The following is a 15,211-nucleotide window of genomic DNA, read 5'->3' as shown; positions in this document are numbered from 1 at the left end:
AGCGAGATTTGGGCACCAGGGTAGCTGCACAGTCACGCATGCGACGCAGAGAGTAGAGGGAGATGGGAATGCCGAAGGGGAGGGTTTAGGCTACAGTTTTTTACAGTAAGGCAGGGGCGTCCGATTTAATTAGGCTCCTGCAAACAAGATTCAGAAAATCTTATCCTCAGCATTCTTGCCCTTGCCACAGCATTCACCCATCGAATCTTCATGCTCATTTCTGTATCAATGAGAAAGTTATTAAAGGAACGACACACTCTTTTGAGTGTTGAGCAAGGAATCTTATGGTCTCTGACTAGGTATGCCAAGTTAGTCCCAGACCCTAGCATGTCACCACTAGGTAAACGGAACAATGGGTTCCAAATCAAGGGTTGTTGGAGATGTTCCTTAGAGGCTACTTGAACAGACTGCTTAAGGGCTACCGGAACACACTGCTCGAGGGCCAGCTTGAGGTGATCCCAAGCTCGTAATAGACTGGCTGCAAATTTGTCCTCAAAAGCTGTGGGCTGAAGCCATGGGCCTGCATCTCCATGAAGATCCATCTAGTGCTCTATGGCCAAGGGCCCCTTAGACTCAGTCAGTGTGCGGGCATATATCCTAACCAGGCGGAAATCCTTCCATGGCTCATCGTCACTTGGAAAAAGTCTTCTAACAATCAGCTTGCCCTCAGCTTGTTGCCCAATAGGACACAACTCTGAATGGCAAGGTCAATGATGCTCAGGCCGCCTCTATGGTGCGGCTGTATGATCACTAAGCCACCTTGGCTCGAGCAAGCGTCCTGTCTCACAAGGCTTTCCTCAGTCGGTCAAGTGGTGGTGGCGAACCAGGTTCTTGTCACCATGTGGTATATTACTTCTTGCAGGGCCTTGTCACAGGCCTACATTAGTCACATTCAATGGTTGATCCGCAACTTTTTGTAGATTGGCAATGCCCCTCAACATCCACTGGAAAGCCTCAATAGGAAGCCAAGTCGGGGCAAGCAAAGAGCCACCCCAAAATCCACACGACTTGTGCCAATTAGGATGACATGTTTGTCTTGTAAATCTTTGCACAGTATGGATCTCTCACACCTTGAAGATACTTGTAGATCAAAGATTAATATATTAGGAACAAGCACATGGATATATATTATATTGTGAGATGAAAATTTAACTCCTTGGTTCACTTGCTTTTTTTGGATTCTAAAATGGAATTCAGATGGCGTATCTGAATGGCTTTCATCAAGTTGATCTTCTCTTGATTGGTGAAGGCCGCAGTTTTTACCAATGGTGATTTTTGAATTCAATTCATCATTGAATTTGACTTTAATATCAATAAGAGGGTTTGCATCCGATTCATCCATATCTTGATCTGGCTCAATAGTCATGACTTTTTGGTGGGTCCAAGAGTGGCTCAATGGTTGTGACTTCCCAGATCTTATGTCATGACACTTGTATTTTTTTAATGCTTTTGTACAGCCCCTAGCCATCTCATTTTTGCCACATGGGAGGAGCGTACAAGGGGAGACAGACTACTGCAATAACAACAACACCCCACTAGTAACATTTACGAGCACAGGTTAAGGCAACTGTCAAAGATGACTCTCAAGGGACTCCTAAGATCCCCTATGAGAACATCATCAATTCTCTCCTCATACTTTGAAAAATGCATTACGCTATGCTTGGTATGCCTGTGCATTAGTTGATTTGATATGAAGACTTCTTCTTAGTTTTGCAAGGCACAATCAGATCCATCTTACACTTTAATACAAGTTGGATCTGTTTTTTTAGAGGTGAAAAGGTTACATTGCTTTTCAATTTTTTCCAATGGTTTCACTTACCCCAAGTTTACACTGTTTAGAAAGGTAAACGAACTGGTTTCCTTCTTTGAGATTTTGTTTGGCATATAATTTGACTTGCCTGGAAATTGGATACGTTTTCAAGCCCATACATTTAGTCCATGCACTCCCATATTTTTGAGAACTGCTGGAGCTTATAAACTCTTTGAGACACTTATAACTTTTTCAAATTAAAGGGAGAGACATTCAATGATGTGAGACACTTTTCAGCTACTCACCAGCCCATGCAAATTCCCCACCAAACTTGTCATCTTTAGTGTGTAGCAGCACAATGAGAACTATGAGTTATCTCCAGTTCTTTTGTTTTTCAACTCTACAATTTTTGCCTCTTATCCCTGTATTATTCAGATAGACAAAAAACCACACCCACCATTGCCTCTTTTTATTTCCAGCATTAGCAGGACAAACTCAATAACATTGAGTCCCCTATTGTTATCACAAGTGTACTAAGATCAGCATGCTCTCAAAAAGATGGCCTTCCCCATCAAGTCCACAGCTTCCACACATCTTTACTTCGCCAAACGGTTGGTAATGGACTTATATTAGTCAAGCATACTTAGCCCAACAGTTGATAATGGACTTGCATTAGTCAAGCTTGAGTTATTTATTAACTGGGACACGCACTCTCCTGTAAACCTCACAAAATCCCACATGCAAAATGGTTCAAGAAACCAGTGTAATGCATGACAGGCTACAAATTAAGGCTACACTTAGTTGAGAAGATGTTAATCGTTACTGTGAATGTATTTGTTCCCATGGCAATATCACCTCCTTTATTCATGGCAATCTACTTCTAAGCTCTTGTATAGCTCATGTTTGTAGCATTAGTACTTGCTATCCTTCTGACTTTTCCAAAGTTGACTGTAAGCTAACAATTTTGGTAAACCCAACAAAAGCAAGGCAACGAGGACATCAGGTTATACCATAGAGCTGTCGGCCAAACCCACACATGTTGCATGAAGTTTTAAGGGTAATTTCACTGCAAACATCCTGTCTGGCATGCTAACCAGGTTTTAAAAACTTAGGTTTCAGCCTTAAAGTTTCCACTCCCATTGGGTTGCTCAAGAACAGCAGGAGAGGGAGTGAGTGGCACTGACGGGATCGACTGCAGAATGAATTTTCGACCACTCCTCACGCAAGGAGATTGAATCCCTCTATGCGATGCTTCTCTCGAGGCATGGTGGTGGTGAGGAGGAGAAACCCTCTTATGTTTTGGTGAGCTTGAATTCAATAGGCATACTGGGGAGCAGCCGGGATCCGGATCTTTCAAAAACTCAGGTGCACCATCATCCTCCACAGACCCCACAAACTGATGGACAAAAACCTCTGATTCCTCATAGGAAGACTTGTCATCCATGGCACGTGCTGGTGAAGCAAACATTGGAGTCACAGGGGTACCTTGCACATTGGCTGGTGTCTGGCATAGGACAGAGGACTGGGAAGAGTGATGCTGAGACATAGGAGATGTGAGACGGGTAAACTTAGAGCTGTTTCTCACAGAACCAGTGCTAGAGCTTGAAAGTTTGTTGCGATGCTGCCTGTTGATAGATGGAGAGGAGTCAGCCCCATCAAGCACAGATGCTGACGCCGGAGTTGGTCTAGCAGGAGCTTGAGGCAGAGGAGTAAGAGTACAGATATCACCCAGCCCATCCCAACGTGGTGAGAACTGGCCAATCCTCAGTATTCTTGGAGTAGTAACTGGGGAGCTCCCCACCTTTGGCAGTGGCATCCCTGTTGAAGCACCTGGGGGACTGTTCTGTGCTCCCTTGCATGATCTGAGAAGCCTAGAAGGTGATCTAGAAAGCTTCACAGAAGAGAGCGAGAAAGTTGGAGAGTGTAGCTCCTCTGAAGAGAAACGCCTTTTGCTAGAAGATCTTGACTTGGTTGTGATCCTATTCTGCCTGCCAAAAGCCAGAACCATCACTAATAAGACGAGAAATCCAATGAGAAACCACTCTTATCCTTGCAACCTTCCCAAGGATAAAAAAGCTTCCTGAGATATGAGGAAGGAAAAGGTGGCAGATATTAGTACAAAATGGCAAAGACATATTTGCCTCTAAGATTTAGGTGTAGAAGTATCAGTAAACAGAGCCCATGTAGAAAGCAATCTTATCTCAAGAGCACTGAAAAGAAAACTGTACCCTGCATATTGGAAAGAGGGCGTTATGGGAGACAGGTCATTGTTTTGCTGCTGAGATCCATGGGTAAGTTCATTGCAAAAATCTGATGTATCGATGTGCTCCTCTGCCGTCTCTTTATCCACTGCATCCACTTGAAGATCTTTCTCTTCAAAATCTTCAGCACCTGCAAGAAACAATAAAGATCAGATTTCCCAGCAGCTTGGGTGATGAATTATTACAAGCAGTCTCCCTCTCTCTTCCCCCTCTCATCATGCAAAACCTAGACCACCTCCTGCAACATTTCGCCCCATGTCATCAACATCCAATAGTAGGCACAGTTTCCCATATGATTGGGATTAGAAGTCAAGGTGGTTGCATACATGAGGTACTCTGCGGTTCAAGTACGCAAAGTACTCATCAGGATAAGTACTTTAGGTACATTCACCTTTTTTTCAAGATAACAGAAAAATATAAAACATGATTAACAAAATAACATAAATTGCCATCATCCTGTTAGACATCATCCCCTTCTTGCTAGCTTCCTGTTTGGTGTCCTATTTTAGCCTCTAGGGCTGACCATGTTAGCTATAGGGGCTGGTCACCCCACATATGTTTTCCCATATTATTCCCCATTTTATGGTGCCTTGGATATGTATCCTAGTCGTGGACATTTACCCAGTCATGTGGATGCTAGTCGGTTGCCTTCATATGGGCATGTATATATAGCTGGCTTGCCTCCCTCATTCTTCACTGCTCGCTTGCTACAGTCCCTCACAGACGAGGTCTTATCCCCTCTTGCTCGGGACATGTATACTTGGTTGATGATATTGAGAGTAGGTCTATACCTGTGTTTCCTCTCCATCTCTCTCTCACTCTCTCCTCTGTTTCCACTTTCCTTCTTCCGCTGTACATTCTATCATGGTATCAAAGCGCCGGTGATCTTCAGTGTTGGATGCTCCCTCCTCTGTGTTTTTGCGTTTTCAGCAAGGTGGACAAATCTTGCGTTTTTTTTCTCAGCTTTGCTGCTGGTCGCCTGCCTCTTCCAGGCGCTTCTCCATTGCAGCCCGAGGTCATCCTTTACAGGTTTGACCCCTGAGATCCCTTCTTCACCTGTCGGTTGCTCTGTTTTCAGGGCAGCAGCACCTTGAAGTGCTGCATTTTAATACAGGTGGTTGTCTACAACAGTTTTGCAGAAAGTCTTCAGTATTCAGCAGCATCTACCCCCCCTGTAGTGCTGGCCGCCTATTCTGCAGGATAGCAGCAGCCTACATGCTGCGTTTTTTCTCCTACAGGTTTTCTGATGCCGATTTGCTGATTTGAGGCTTGGGTGTACCTATTTCTTCTGCGTTTCCAGATTCAGCCCTTTCTCTGGGCTTCATCTGTTGGACCCGAAGCTTCTCTTCAGTGTTTTTCCTCATAGGAGGTGTAGACACTGGTTGGCCTGAATTTTCAAGTTTGTAGCCCTTGTTTGGCTGCGTTTTCTTCTCCAGTGGACACAGATCACTTACAGAGGGGGTTTTTTGTTTGGATTGTGGCTTTGGAGGCAGTTTGGTACTTGAGGAGGATATTGAATTTCTGATTTAAGTCAGCGTTTACTGATTTTGGAGCATCTATACTTGCGTTTTGTTCCTAGCCTACACGGTTTCCCAGTTTCTTCATGTTCCTTGCCTTCTATTGGCGGTAGAGTGCTGTTTTTTGCTGGATAGCAGTGTTTTGGCTGCGTTTTGCTTCCCACAGGAGTTTTCTACACTCGGAGGGGGCCTATCTCCAGCTACTTCACTTGAGGATCAGTTCTGGGAGCTGTTTTATATCTGTGGAGACTTTCTTCTGTGATAGGAGTTTACAGATTTTGGAGGAGAGTTGTGATCTTTTCAGAGATCCTGAGCAGAGTTTATTTTGTCCGAGCCTGTGTTCTTTGCAATGTTTGCAGAACAAGAAGGGTGTTTTGCCTGTGAGGTGTGATCCTCTCACATGGATCATTTCTTTGTTGCTGATTCTTGGGATCTGATTCTACTTATGGAACAGTCTGCTGCTCTCAATGATGCTTTTGAGGACTTTGTTACCACTGCAGTTTATATTCTTGCTTCCCTTCCTCATTGTGAGGAGTCTATCTCTGGCTCTCTTTGTGATGCTTCTGAGGATGCCCCTCCCCCTGCCAGTTCTGCAGGTTTGTTGTTTTGAAGGATGGTTTTTTGGACCCAATGGAATGTTTTGGATTTGTGGTTGATAACCATGCCTGGGGCACAGTGGTACTTCCAGAGTTTCTCAGATTTGGATCAAAATCAGGTTGGGCTTGTACCAGTCTGACGACATCAATTTTCAAAGGGGGATGTGGAGTCCTTTCATCTTGCAATGCCCACCTCAGTGGCGTGTACTTATGTACAACATTGGACGGAGTTTGAGCTGATGGACCCCATCTTTTCTACAGAGTCTTTACATCTTGCGATGCTGACCTTTTCAGAGGATGCTTTTGTGCAGCATTTGGCTACTCTTGGTACAGAGTTGGAGCAGATAACTATATTTCTTTTGAGGGTTCCAGTGAGGAGCAGTTTGCTTCTCCTAGGATTGATTATCTACAGGATCTGATCTTGGTTGGTTGAGGTATTTCATACCTTCTCCAGGCTGGACACACAACATTCAACTTTGGGGAGTGTTCTTACACTTGGGTTTGGAACCATTATTTGGAGCAGCACGTCGCAGCCTACATGGTTGTTTTCTTCCAGAGGAGCGGTGTACCTAGCAGCTTGTTCTGTTGCTTTTGTAGCTAAGTTGCTAAGGAGATTGCTTGTGGAGCTTTCTTGGTACCTGTTTCTACAGCCTTTCATCTTTGATTGAGGATAGCGTCTCTGGCTTCTTGGAGTTCACTCAGCATCCGGTGCTGAGAGGGGTTGTTAGACATCATCCCCTTCTTGCCGGCTTCCTGTTTGGTGTCTTATTTCAGCCTCTAGGGCTGACCATGTTAGCTAGAGGGGCTGGTCACCCCTCACATATGTTTTCCCATGTTATTCTCCATTTTATGGTGCCTTGGATATTTATCCTAGTCGTGGACATTTACCCAGTCGTGTGGATGCTAGTCGGTTGCCTTCATATGGGTATATATATAGCTTTCTTCACTGCTTGCTTAGCATTATTTGCTGCAGTCCCTCACATACGAGGTCTTCTCCCCTCTTGCTTCGGGACATGTATACTTGGTTGATGATATTGAGAGCAGGTCTATACCTGTGTTTCCTCTCCATCTTTCTCTCTCACTCTCTCCTGTGTTTCCACTTTCCCTTCTTCCACTGTACATTCTATCAATCCATGTACAAAGAAACACATTATACCACACTCTAGTGATGATCATAAAATATGAATCTGGATACAAATGCCATGTGGCACACAAAATAAAGTTTGAATTGGAAATTTAGGGAAAATATGGCATTGTGGGAAATCATATCAAATTGGAAAAATTGGTCATTGGGAAAATTGGGCACTGGGGAAATTGGGAAAATTTTAAAAATTGGGGCATTGGGGGAAATTGGGACATTAAGAGGGAAATTTGGGGGGGGGGAGAGAGAGAGAGAGAGAGAGAGAGATTGGGGTGACAATACAAACATACGAGAAGATAAGGTACCTTAATAAAGAAGATAAAACACGTTATGGGCCTTTTCAAAAACCTGAATGGGACATACAATAGAGTATTGTACAGATCTTATAGAATGCAACTATGCATAGGAGACAGTTGAGATAGACAGAGCACATTCTTGGCAGGGAGGCGTGCAAAGCAGCAAGACTGCAGATTCCAAGAGGCAGGAGCACAGATCTGGATCGAGCGCTGGGAGCAAGAATGAGGTGTTCAGTAACGGACACCGTACAGGACAAGTCAGCATGTTTTTTTAACCTTAAGGATGGTTTGGTACATGTACGGAACGTACGGTCTTGTACGGAAAGTATCTTGCGGTTAGGTGGGTGTACGGAATGCAAGTTCAGCTTGAAAGTCTAGCCTATACCTTCTTTCCTTCCATACGCATTCTTGCAGCTTTCACACCTACAACCATCTGAGCAGCCAACGCCTGCCTGAGAATAGATGCAGGCTAAAAACATTAGACGACATACATATATAGCTTTGTTAATGCATTTCTATTAGCAGTGTTAGAAAAAACCTGATAACACTCGCAGTACTTCTTCAGGCAGTGAGACTTTTTGCAGTTACAGCCCCTCTTGTGCCTTGCAGAAGCAGGAGTATCACGACGATCTTCCTGCTAGCAAATGCCAACCATGGCATTCAGTGACCCACTGTAAAACGTCATTGAAACCCTGCTATGTGTCAAGAGTTTAGAGCTAGCCATTACCCTGTTGTTGGGAGAGGATTCAGCTGCTCGTATGATTTTGGGTGCGAAGGCAAGTGGATTACGAGACTCAATTTGCTGCCTTGTTTCCATGACCATCTCTTCAGACTCTGGCTTGTTGAAGCAGTCATGGCAAGAACAGGAATCCACACAGTAGACTCCGGCAGCAAAGCATTCACAGTAACTGCAATGCCAGTAAAAGGTAGAAAGTAAGTCAAAAGTCTGTTCACAAAACCAGCTATAGTCACAATTGGTTCGCATCAGAAGTAACAAGAGCTCAGTACTGACAGCTTCAGGCACTTAGACTTTTTACAGTTACAACGTTTGCAACCATCTCCAGATTTTTCTGCTGTCGAAGATGACCTTCTGCAGTGCATATCAGCAGCCTCTCAGGAAATGGCACAGTACATGTAAATAACCACTAACAATGCAGATGAACTACAGGTGAATCCTAGCCTTCTATGGACAGCAAAACACCAAGGATTGAATACCTTTTCTTTTTTGGGCTATGGGGGCTTTGACTGGACTCTTCTAGCCCTTCCAAATCCCGCTGGCGAGGCAAATCCGGCAGTAACACCCTCTTCCGACCAAGAGGACTTGGCCTCTTTTCAAGTCCACTCAAGGGCACATTCTCTTCCACCTGACGAATCCCTGAAGTGATGGAACGAACACAAGTAGTGGATTTTGAGGAGTTAATGACTTGGTCAGAATATTCAGATTGCACCTCATAATCATCCACCCTTGATTTCTCAACAAGGGAAGCAACTAAATTATGTCTAAAGCTGGCTGTTGATCCAGCATATGAATGTTTATATGAATGTTTACCAGTGTTCCTACGTGGAAAACAGTTTTGGGTTCTCTCTGCTGGACTTCCTTGCAATCTAGAGGGAGGTGTGACCCTTGGGAAAGCATTTGCAGGTTTCAGCAATGCACTTGAGCCACCAGACCCATCAATTTCCCGTGTTTGTATAAATGGCGTGCTACCAGTAAGGCTATTGAGATGTAAACCTATACCAGATGGCATGCCAGCAGGGACAGGAGAAGTTCCAGCAGAATGCCGTGTAGTACCACAAGGAAGCTGGTTGTCAAACTTTGCTGCTGTTATCTCAGTGTCTTTCAGTGACGAGCAGCGTGAAAGCCTCAAATCTGAAGAGGGTGCACATGTAACCTTGGTGTTGGCTGTTCCATCTTCTCTTGAACAGACTTGTGTACAAGCATCCAACCCTTGAATCGATTCACTGTTTGTTGCACCAGATGTTGCTGAGGCACGTTCTCTTAGCACCAAAAGTGACTCGTTTGATTCTACATCACACGAAGATACATCTTGAGACCTGATGCTTGAGTTTGCATGCATTGATCTCGGTGACAAAATGCCAGTCTTGCTTGTCACGTGACCCTCTGAAACCTCAAAGTCCAGACAGCGCCTTCGAACTCCTCGTTGAAGTGGTACATTAGCCTGAGCACATACAGATCCATACATTCATGAACTCACCAATTAGTGACAGCTGTCAAAACCATACAATGCCATACACACACGCAATTAAACACAGAAAGCAAACCATTCTCTGACCCATGCTGTCAACACCAAGAAAAGCCACATCACGAAGATGTAGTATTATCTTCCTGGTGGGAAATGCTAGTGCAGCTTTACTGCCTAACATAGCAGTAAAAAGGCTTCTTAGGCCAAACAAACCCTCTTAGCTTTGGTGTCATGCTACATTTGTAGACAAAGATGAAGTTTTCCCTCTTCTCCTCTTCAAGCCCTCCTAGCTTACGTGTTATGCTACATTCGTAGACAAAGGTGAAGTTTTTTCTCTCCTTTTCATGCCTAGATCGGGGATCTACAGCAGCAAAAGCCTTGTAAGAAGGATTCCCAATTGCCAAGAGATCTCAGCTACTCAGGAGTGCTATTGTTTCAAATATGTGGCATTGCCCATATTTATTTGCATACTTTTGGTAGACTAACCCCATCTACTCATACTCAAACCTAAGCAAGCGGACCTCAGATGTATCAAAATCATGGTTATATGCTTTTACTTGGACTAAGGAAAATAGGAGATGTGCTGATGGCCTTTGAAGTTTGCAACAAGGAAAGACTTGTAATATTGGTATCCTTAGAAAAAGAAAGGTTGATTTGGGCATGCAGGTGGCCATTAAATGTGCCCTGGAAAAGGACTGTTAGAAGCACTTTGTTTACAGTGTGCCTGTTAGTAATTTGAACAAACAAGAGAAGAGAAACTAAGCAGGCTATAGTGCTTATGGAGTCTTTACAAACCAAGCCAGTCAAATAAAAAGAGGAAAGCTAGCAAGAGAATGTCATTCAAGGTACCAGTGCGGCTTCTTCAAACAATGAGCCACAAGCTGGCTGTCTGGCATCAGTTTTAGTGAACAAATCACATAGTTTTTTCTGGCTTACCCTGCAGGCAACTGATCCTTGATCATCACCCTTGCCCTCTGGTTCAACCTCCAAATTGTCAATCACTGGACTCCTATCTGCTGCAGAATTTGCTGCCAATTCAGTTGATAAGCCCACTACTGTCTCTTGTTCCTCCTTGTTTTCAACTTCTCTCAGTGAAGCTATATAACCCTCCACTTGCTCAACAGACAGTTCAAACAGGGTGGACGATGCCTGACCATTCCAGTCATCCAGGCAAGCATGTGGACGTAATTTGTCAGCCTCTTCTGACATCAGAAATTCAAATTCAGAGGCTTCTTGATCAAAGTCCAAAACTTTCTTGTCATCTTTACTTCTTTGAGAAGTCAGGTGGAGTGTGGAAGATGGGTCCAGTCCTTGTGTATCTGGAAAATTGTACCTTCTCTTCTGCATCAAGCCAGCCTCTCCCTCGTCAGATCCACCAGCCTCTGAGAGCTTTGACATAGGAGCTGAATCAACAACCTCTTGTTTGGCAGCAAAGCTGCACCCCATCAAATTTTCTACCCCCTCCACATCCTTGTAATCAGACTCATGACTGTTGGCTTTTGCTTCACAGGTGCTCAGATTCTGTGGCATCCTTGGGGAGCTCTCCAGGTTCGGTTCATCTTCCACAGGCTCAGCAAGATATTCTTCAACCAATTTAGAAGGACTACTGCAAGGAGAAGCAAAGGACTGATCCTTTTGTGCTTTAACATTCCTTCTAACAGTTCCAAACCTTTGACCCCTGTAAGCCGAGTTTAGAAATACACGCTTGCCTTCAGTCTGTGCATTCACCTGACTTGTTCCTGCCAGCCCAGTTTGTACAACTTCAACTTTGCTTTTAGACTGATTCCTGCAGTAAAACAGCTACTTAAAGTTTAATAGTAACAAACCAGAAGATCTTGTAAATCAGTCTGTCAGAACTCACAATGTGCCCATTCCCCAATGCATTACTTACATGAAAGTAAAGTCATCACAACAATGCACAACTTGACAATAATACAGAAAATTTGCAGAGCCCAAGTCGAATTCGTGCGTCTTTTCAACATATTACGCTCACATCTGAGAACAATACAAGTGACAGACAGGCTAGCCCACTTGAATTATTCAACTACATTCACCTTTGGACGGAGCTGGAATCCTTCTGTGCATCCACTCTAGGAGAGACAAATACGGCAGGAGGAGGAGGGAAACTGATCTCAGAAAATGTTTGTGCCACATGCACAGACTTCACGGGCTTGATAGGAGACAGACTACACAGAAAGTTGAAAAGAGGTGATCCCTGCAGAAAGACAAGAAGTTGCATCAGATTCAAACAAGCTTGGCGGAATTGTCTGCAAGCAAAGTACACCCCTTGGTTTGCTCTTCCATCCTGAACACTTCAGCATTTTTGTTCATGAAATAAACTGGGTCAACATCTTTAACATGGAAGCTAAGGATCTGCACAGCCCACCCATGAAAAGCCGAGATCCCACCCGCCCATGCCTTGTAGCCAGGGAATCTACCCCTTGCCCATCAGACAGGCAGGGGATCTGTCTGTAAAGACCCTAAGGGGAAGGAAAAGTAGGTCCAGAATGTAAAATTAAGATAGAAGAGGCTGTAAAACGGAAACAACACATGAGGCATACAGGAATGACATGAAAATACAAGCAGACGTATGTAGCAGAGTGTATGAAAGATCCGGAAGGTGAATGAAAACCGGCACCGGTTCATACATTATCAACATAAAATGAGTCAGTCAATGAACAGTTCCACCCACTAAACAAGCCTGGAATAGGACTAAAAGCTTAGACATGGGAGGAAAATAAAAAAGCACCTGAACCTCGGCAGCTGAGATTGTTAGGTTTCTTTCGGGTGAATCCATAGTCTTGTATCACTGCTACAATGTGTGAATGAAGCAGCGTTTTGCTATTAAGATTCTGTTCATGTTTTGCGAGAATTCTGACACAACCCTGAAGAATTTTACGATGATGAAACGCTAGAACCAATGTAGCTGCTTAAAGGCCATTTGTAGCTCAGAAACCCTAGGCCTGTAGCTCATAAACCTTAGATCTGTTGTTCGCAAATCCTAGTTGGGTCTGCAGCTTGGGAAAAACATTTGGAGAGCCCTTCGAATGTGTTGCCGTTCACAAACGTTTCCTTTACGAAAGCCCGATGTGTCTCAAACGTACCAAGCGATATGTACGTGCGGGAGCTGAAGACGTCTACCTGTGCTTTTTGTACGGGTATGCGTGTAGGGTTTCTGCAACGCACAATGGCCGTGAAAGCCTTTCACGATGCCAAAAAAAAACCCTTGTTTGCAGTTACCGATTGGTGCGTAGATATTTGTAGAGAGCGATTGCAGCAAAAATCCACTCAACTGACAGAGTTTGGCAGGAGAAATTAGGGTTTCAAACTGAAAATGTATGCTTTCGTGCGCAGAGATCTCTTTCCTGAAGCTGAGAGCGTGCGGAGATGCAAAGAAAAGGGAACGATCAAGAAGGAGAGAGCTGCGGAACACTTAAAACCGACCTGGATATGATGGCCAATGGGAGAGCTCCCGTGGATATGGCACAGGTCGGACGAGAGGAAACTGCGGGAAAGGGCTCGGCGAAGAAGGGGGGGTCAAAACGGCGTCTCGAAAGCGTGTGAAGATCGAGCAGAGAAAAGCCAGGCGAAGAATTGTTGGAAGGCGATCTCTGGCGACGGTGATGAAGAAGAAAGCCTGACGTCTGGCTATGGAGAAGCTTTGGTTTGGAGAGGCAAAGAGAGAACAGAGAGATGACAATGAGGATGAGCGTGAGTGTGTGTTGCAGAGAATACGAAGCAAAAGGCGCGGGAAGAAGCACAGCAGGCCCCTTACTCGTCCGTCTTGCGTGTGAGCGGCCTCTTAAATGTGATACGTAGAAGGGTCACTAACATTTTATATATAGCCCTGTGTCCCACGTGGCACGAGCGCTTCGCTAACACCATCAGCCCTAGCACTCGTTCCTACCAAAAAAAACCATCCAGAAGCAATGCTAGCACTCAGTCTCACAAGCTCCAGAAGCCAAGGTGGCATGTTCAATAGTCACTCCACAGTCCTTCTTGCTTGTGAACGACCTCTTAAATGTGATACATAGTAAAAATAATAAGAACCTGATCAATTGGGGCAAAAAAGTTACTAACATTACAATCACTTTTATAGCCCTGCATCCCACGTGGCACGAGTGTTGCACTAACACCATCAACACCCCTAGCACTTGTTCCTACGATTGCCACCACCAAACAAAAAAAAAATGTAAGTTTTGACACCAATGCAGCTTACACCGTAGACAATGATAGCACTCAGTCCCATGAGCTCCGAAAGCCAAGGTCGCAAGTTCAATACTCACTTGTCCCCCTCATCCCATAAGAGGTGGTGCAATTAAAGAAACTAGTGGGCAACCCGTGCTTCGCACGTCTTTTGAGACTCCAAATTCAAGTTCTACCCAAACCTCATCCTACCTTTCCCGAACCTCCAAATTCTTGCCATGTGGAAGCTTTGTGAAACTCTTCCTTAATATAGAGAAGAGATGAACCACCACCCTCTTGCAAAAAAACCAACAAAAAAAAAAAGTTTCGACATTGAAAGTCCTCCTAGCACCATGAGAAAACTAGGTGCTAAGTTATTTTTACAAACATTATCACATTTCGAAGCTTACATATGCTTCAAATAGCAAAAAAGCAAACGGGAGCCCTCATTGTCTACCTAAAATCCAATACTTACAGCTTACTGATGAATTTTCCCGAATGCAAGACTCCATATGAGCTTGACTCCGATAAAATCAAAGAGGTACTATCATTGTACAAGGCTCAACTCTCAATAGGGTTTATCATGGGCAACAATTAAGTAGGAAAGGTGCCCTATGGGACATGTCACGTAGGGGAGCGAGGCTGCCCTATATGACTTTCCTATGTGACTTCACATAGGGGAGAGGTCTGCCCTACATGACTTCCCTATGTCACTTCCCCGAATCGCACAGGGAATAGGTGGTGCCCTACATGACTTCCCCAAATCGCATAGGGAATAGGTACCCTACGATGTGACAAGGTAGCATGTGATAGCCTAGTATAAGAACCTTTCCTAGATATGGTGAAGCAAAGTTGAGATGAACTCCATTGTATTTGGCCTATGCTAGTAGTGCTTATAGAATACTAGGGTATGTTTTGGCAAGGGCCAAAGCAAGAAAGACACAAGCAAACAATTTGCCTCCACATCTCATTGTGCAAAAGCTAGCCCATAATCTTTTAAAACTATTTTTTGGCAAATTAGCTGGATTTGGCTCTACTTTGGGACAGTTTGAGGTCATGTTTGGGTGAAAACACTTGTGCACTGAGAGGGGGAGGGGTTTGAGGGGACTCTTTCTTATGTTGGTGTGGCTTTCAACTATGGTGATAGATGCTCCCTTGGGGTTGTGTTGTAGTTATTCACCCCTTTGCCCTTGCTAATTGAAATCATTATCATGAGATAGTGAGGGTCAAAATGCTTTAAACATGGAAGAGTCTTACCTAT

The 15,211-nt window shown here is 44.3% G+C and overlaps 1 protein-coding gene across 3 annotated transcripts; it reads right to left on the bottom strand.

Moving 5' to 3' along the window:
- Positions 1–2,551: 2,551 nt before the first annotated feature.
- LOC147623247 (uncharacterized) lies at positions 2,552–13,565 on the bottom strand. Of its 3 annotated transcripts, XM_086821339.1 has the most exons (11): positions 12,515–13,524; positions 11,820–11,980; positions 10,702–11,551; positions 9,111–9,741; positions 8,777–8,936; positions 8,574–8,651; positions 8,289–8,469; positions 8,100–8,195; positions 7,947–8,013; positions 3,979–4,141; positions 2,552–3,738 (listed from the first exon to the last, which is right to left on the bottom strand). In XM_086821339.1, the coding sequence occupies exons 1-11, from the start codon at positions 12,560–12,562 to the stop codon at positions 2,859–2,861; spliced, it is 3,315 nt and encodes a 1,104-aa protein (XP_086677465.1). In that variant the 5' UTR covers positions 12,563–13,524; the 3' UTR covers positions 2,552–2,858. The 3 variants fall into 3 exon arrangements, with proteins under 3 accessions (XP_086677465.1, XP_086677464.1, XP_086677467.1); XM_086821338.1 differs by having other exon boundaries at positions 8,777–9,741; positions 12,515–13,565; XM_086821341.1 differs by having other exon boundaries at positions 3,602–3,738; positions 7,947–8,009; positions 8,777–9,741; positions 12,515–13,565.
- Between the last annotated feature and the right edge of the window lie 1,646 nt (positions 13,566–15,211).

The sequence above is a fragment of the Cibotium barometz genome, chromosome 27 (genome assembly GCF_041138505.1).
Source record: "Cibotium barometz isolate CiBa-2024 chromosome 27, ASM4113850v1, whole genome shotgun sequence".
NCBI lineage: Eukaryota > Viridiplantae > Streptophyta > Polypodiopsida > Cyatheales > Cibotiaceae > Cibotium > Cibotium barometz.
Note: the sequence above shows the minus strand (reverse complement) of the source record. Positions and strands in the feature narration are given on the sequence as shown.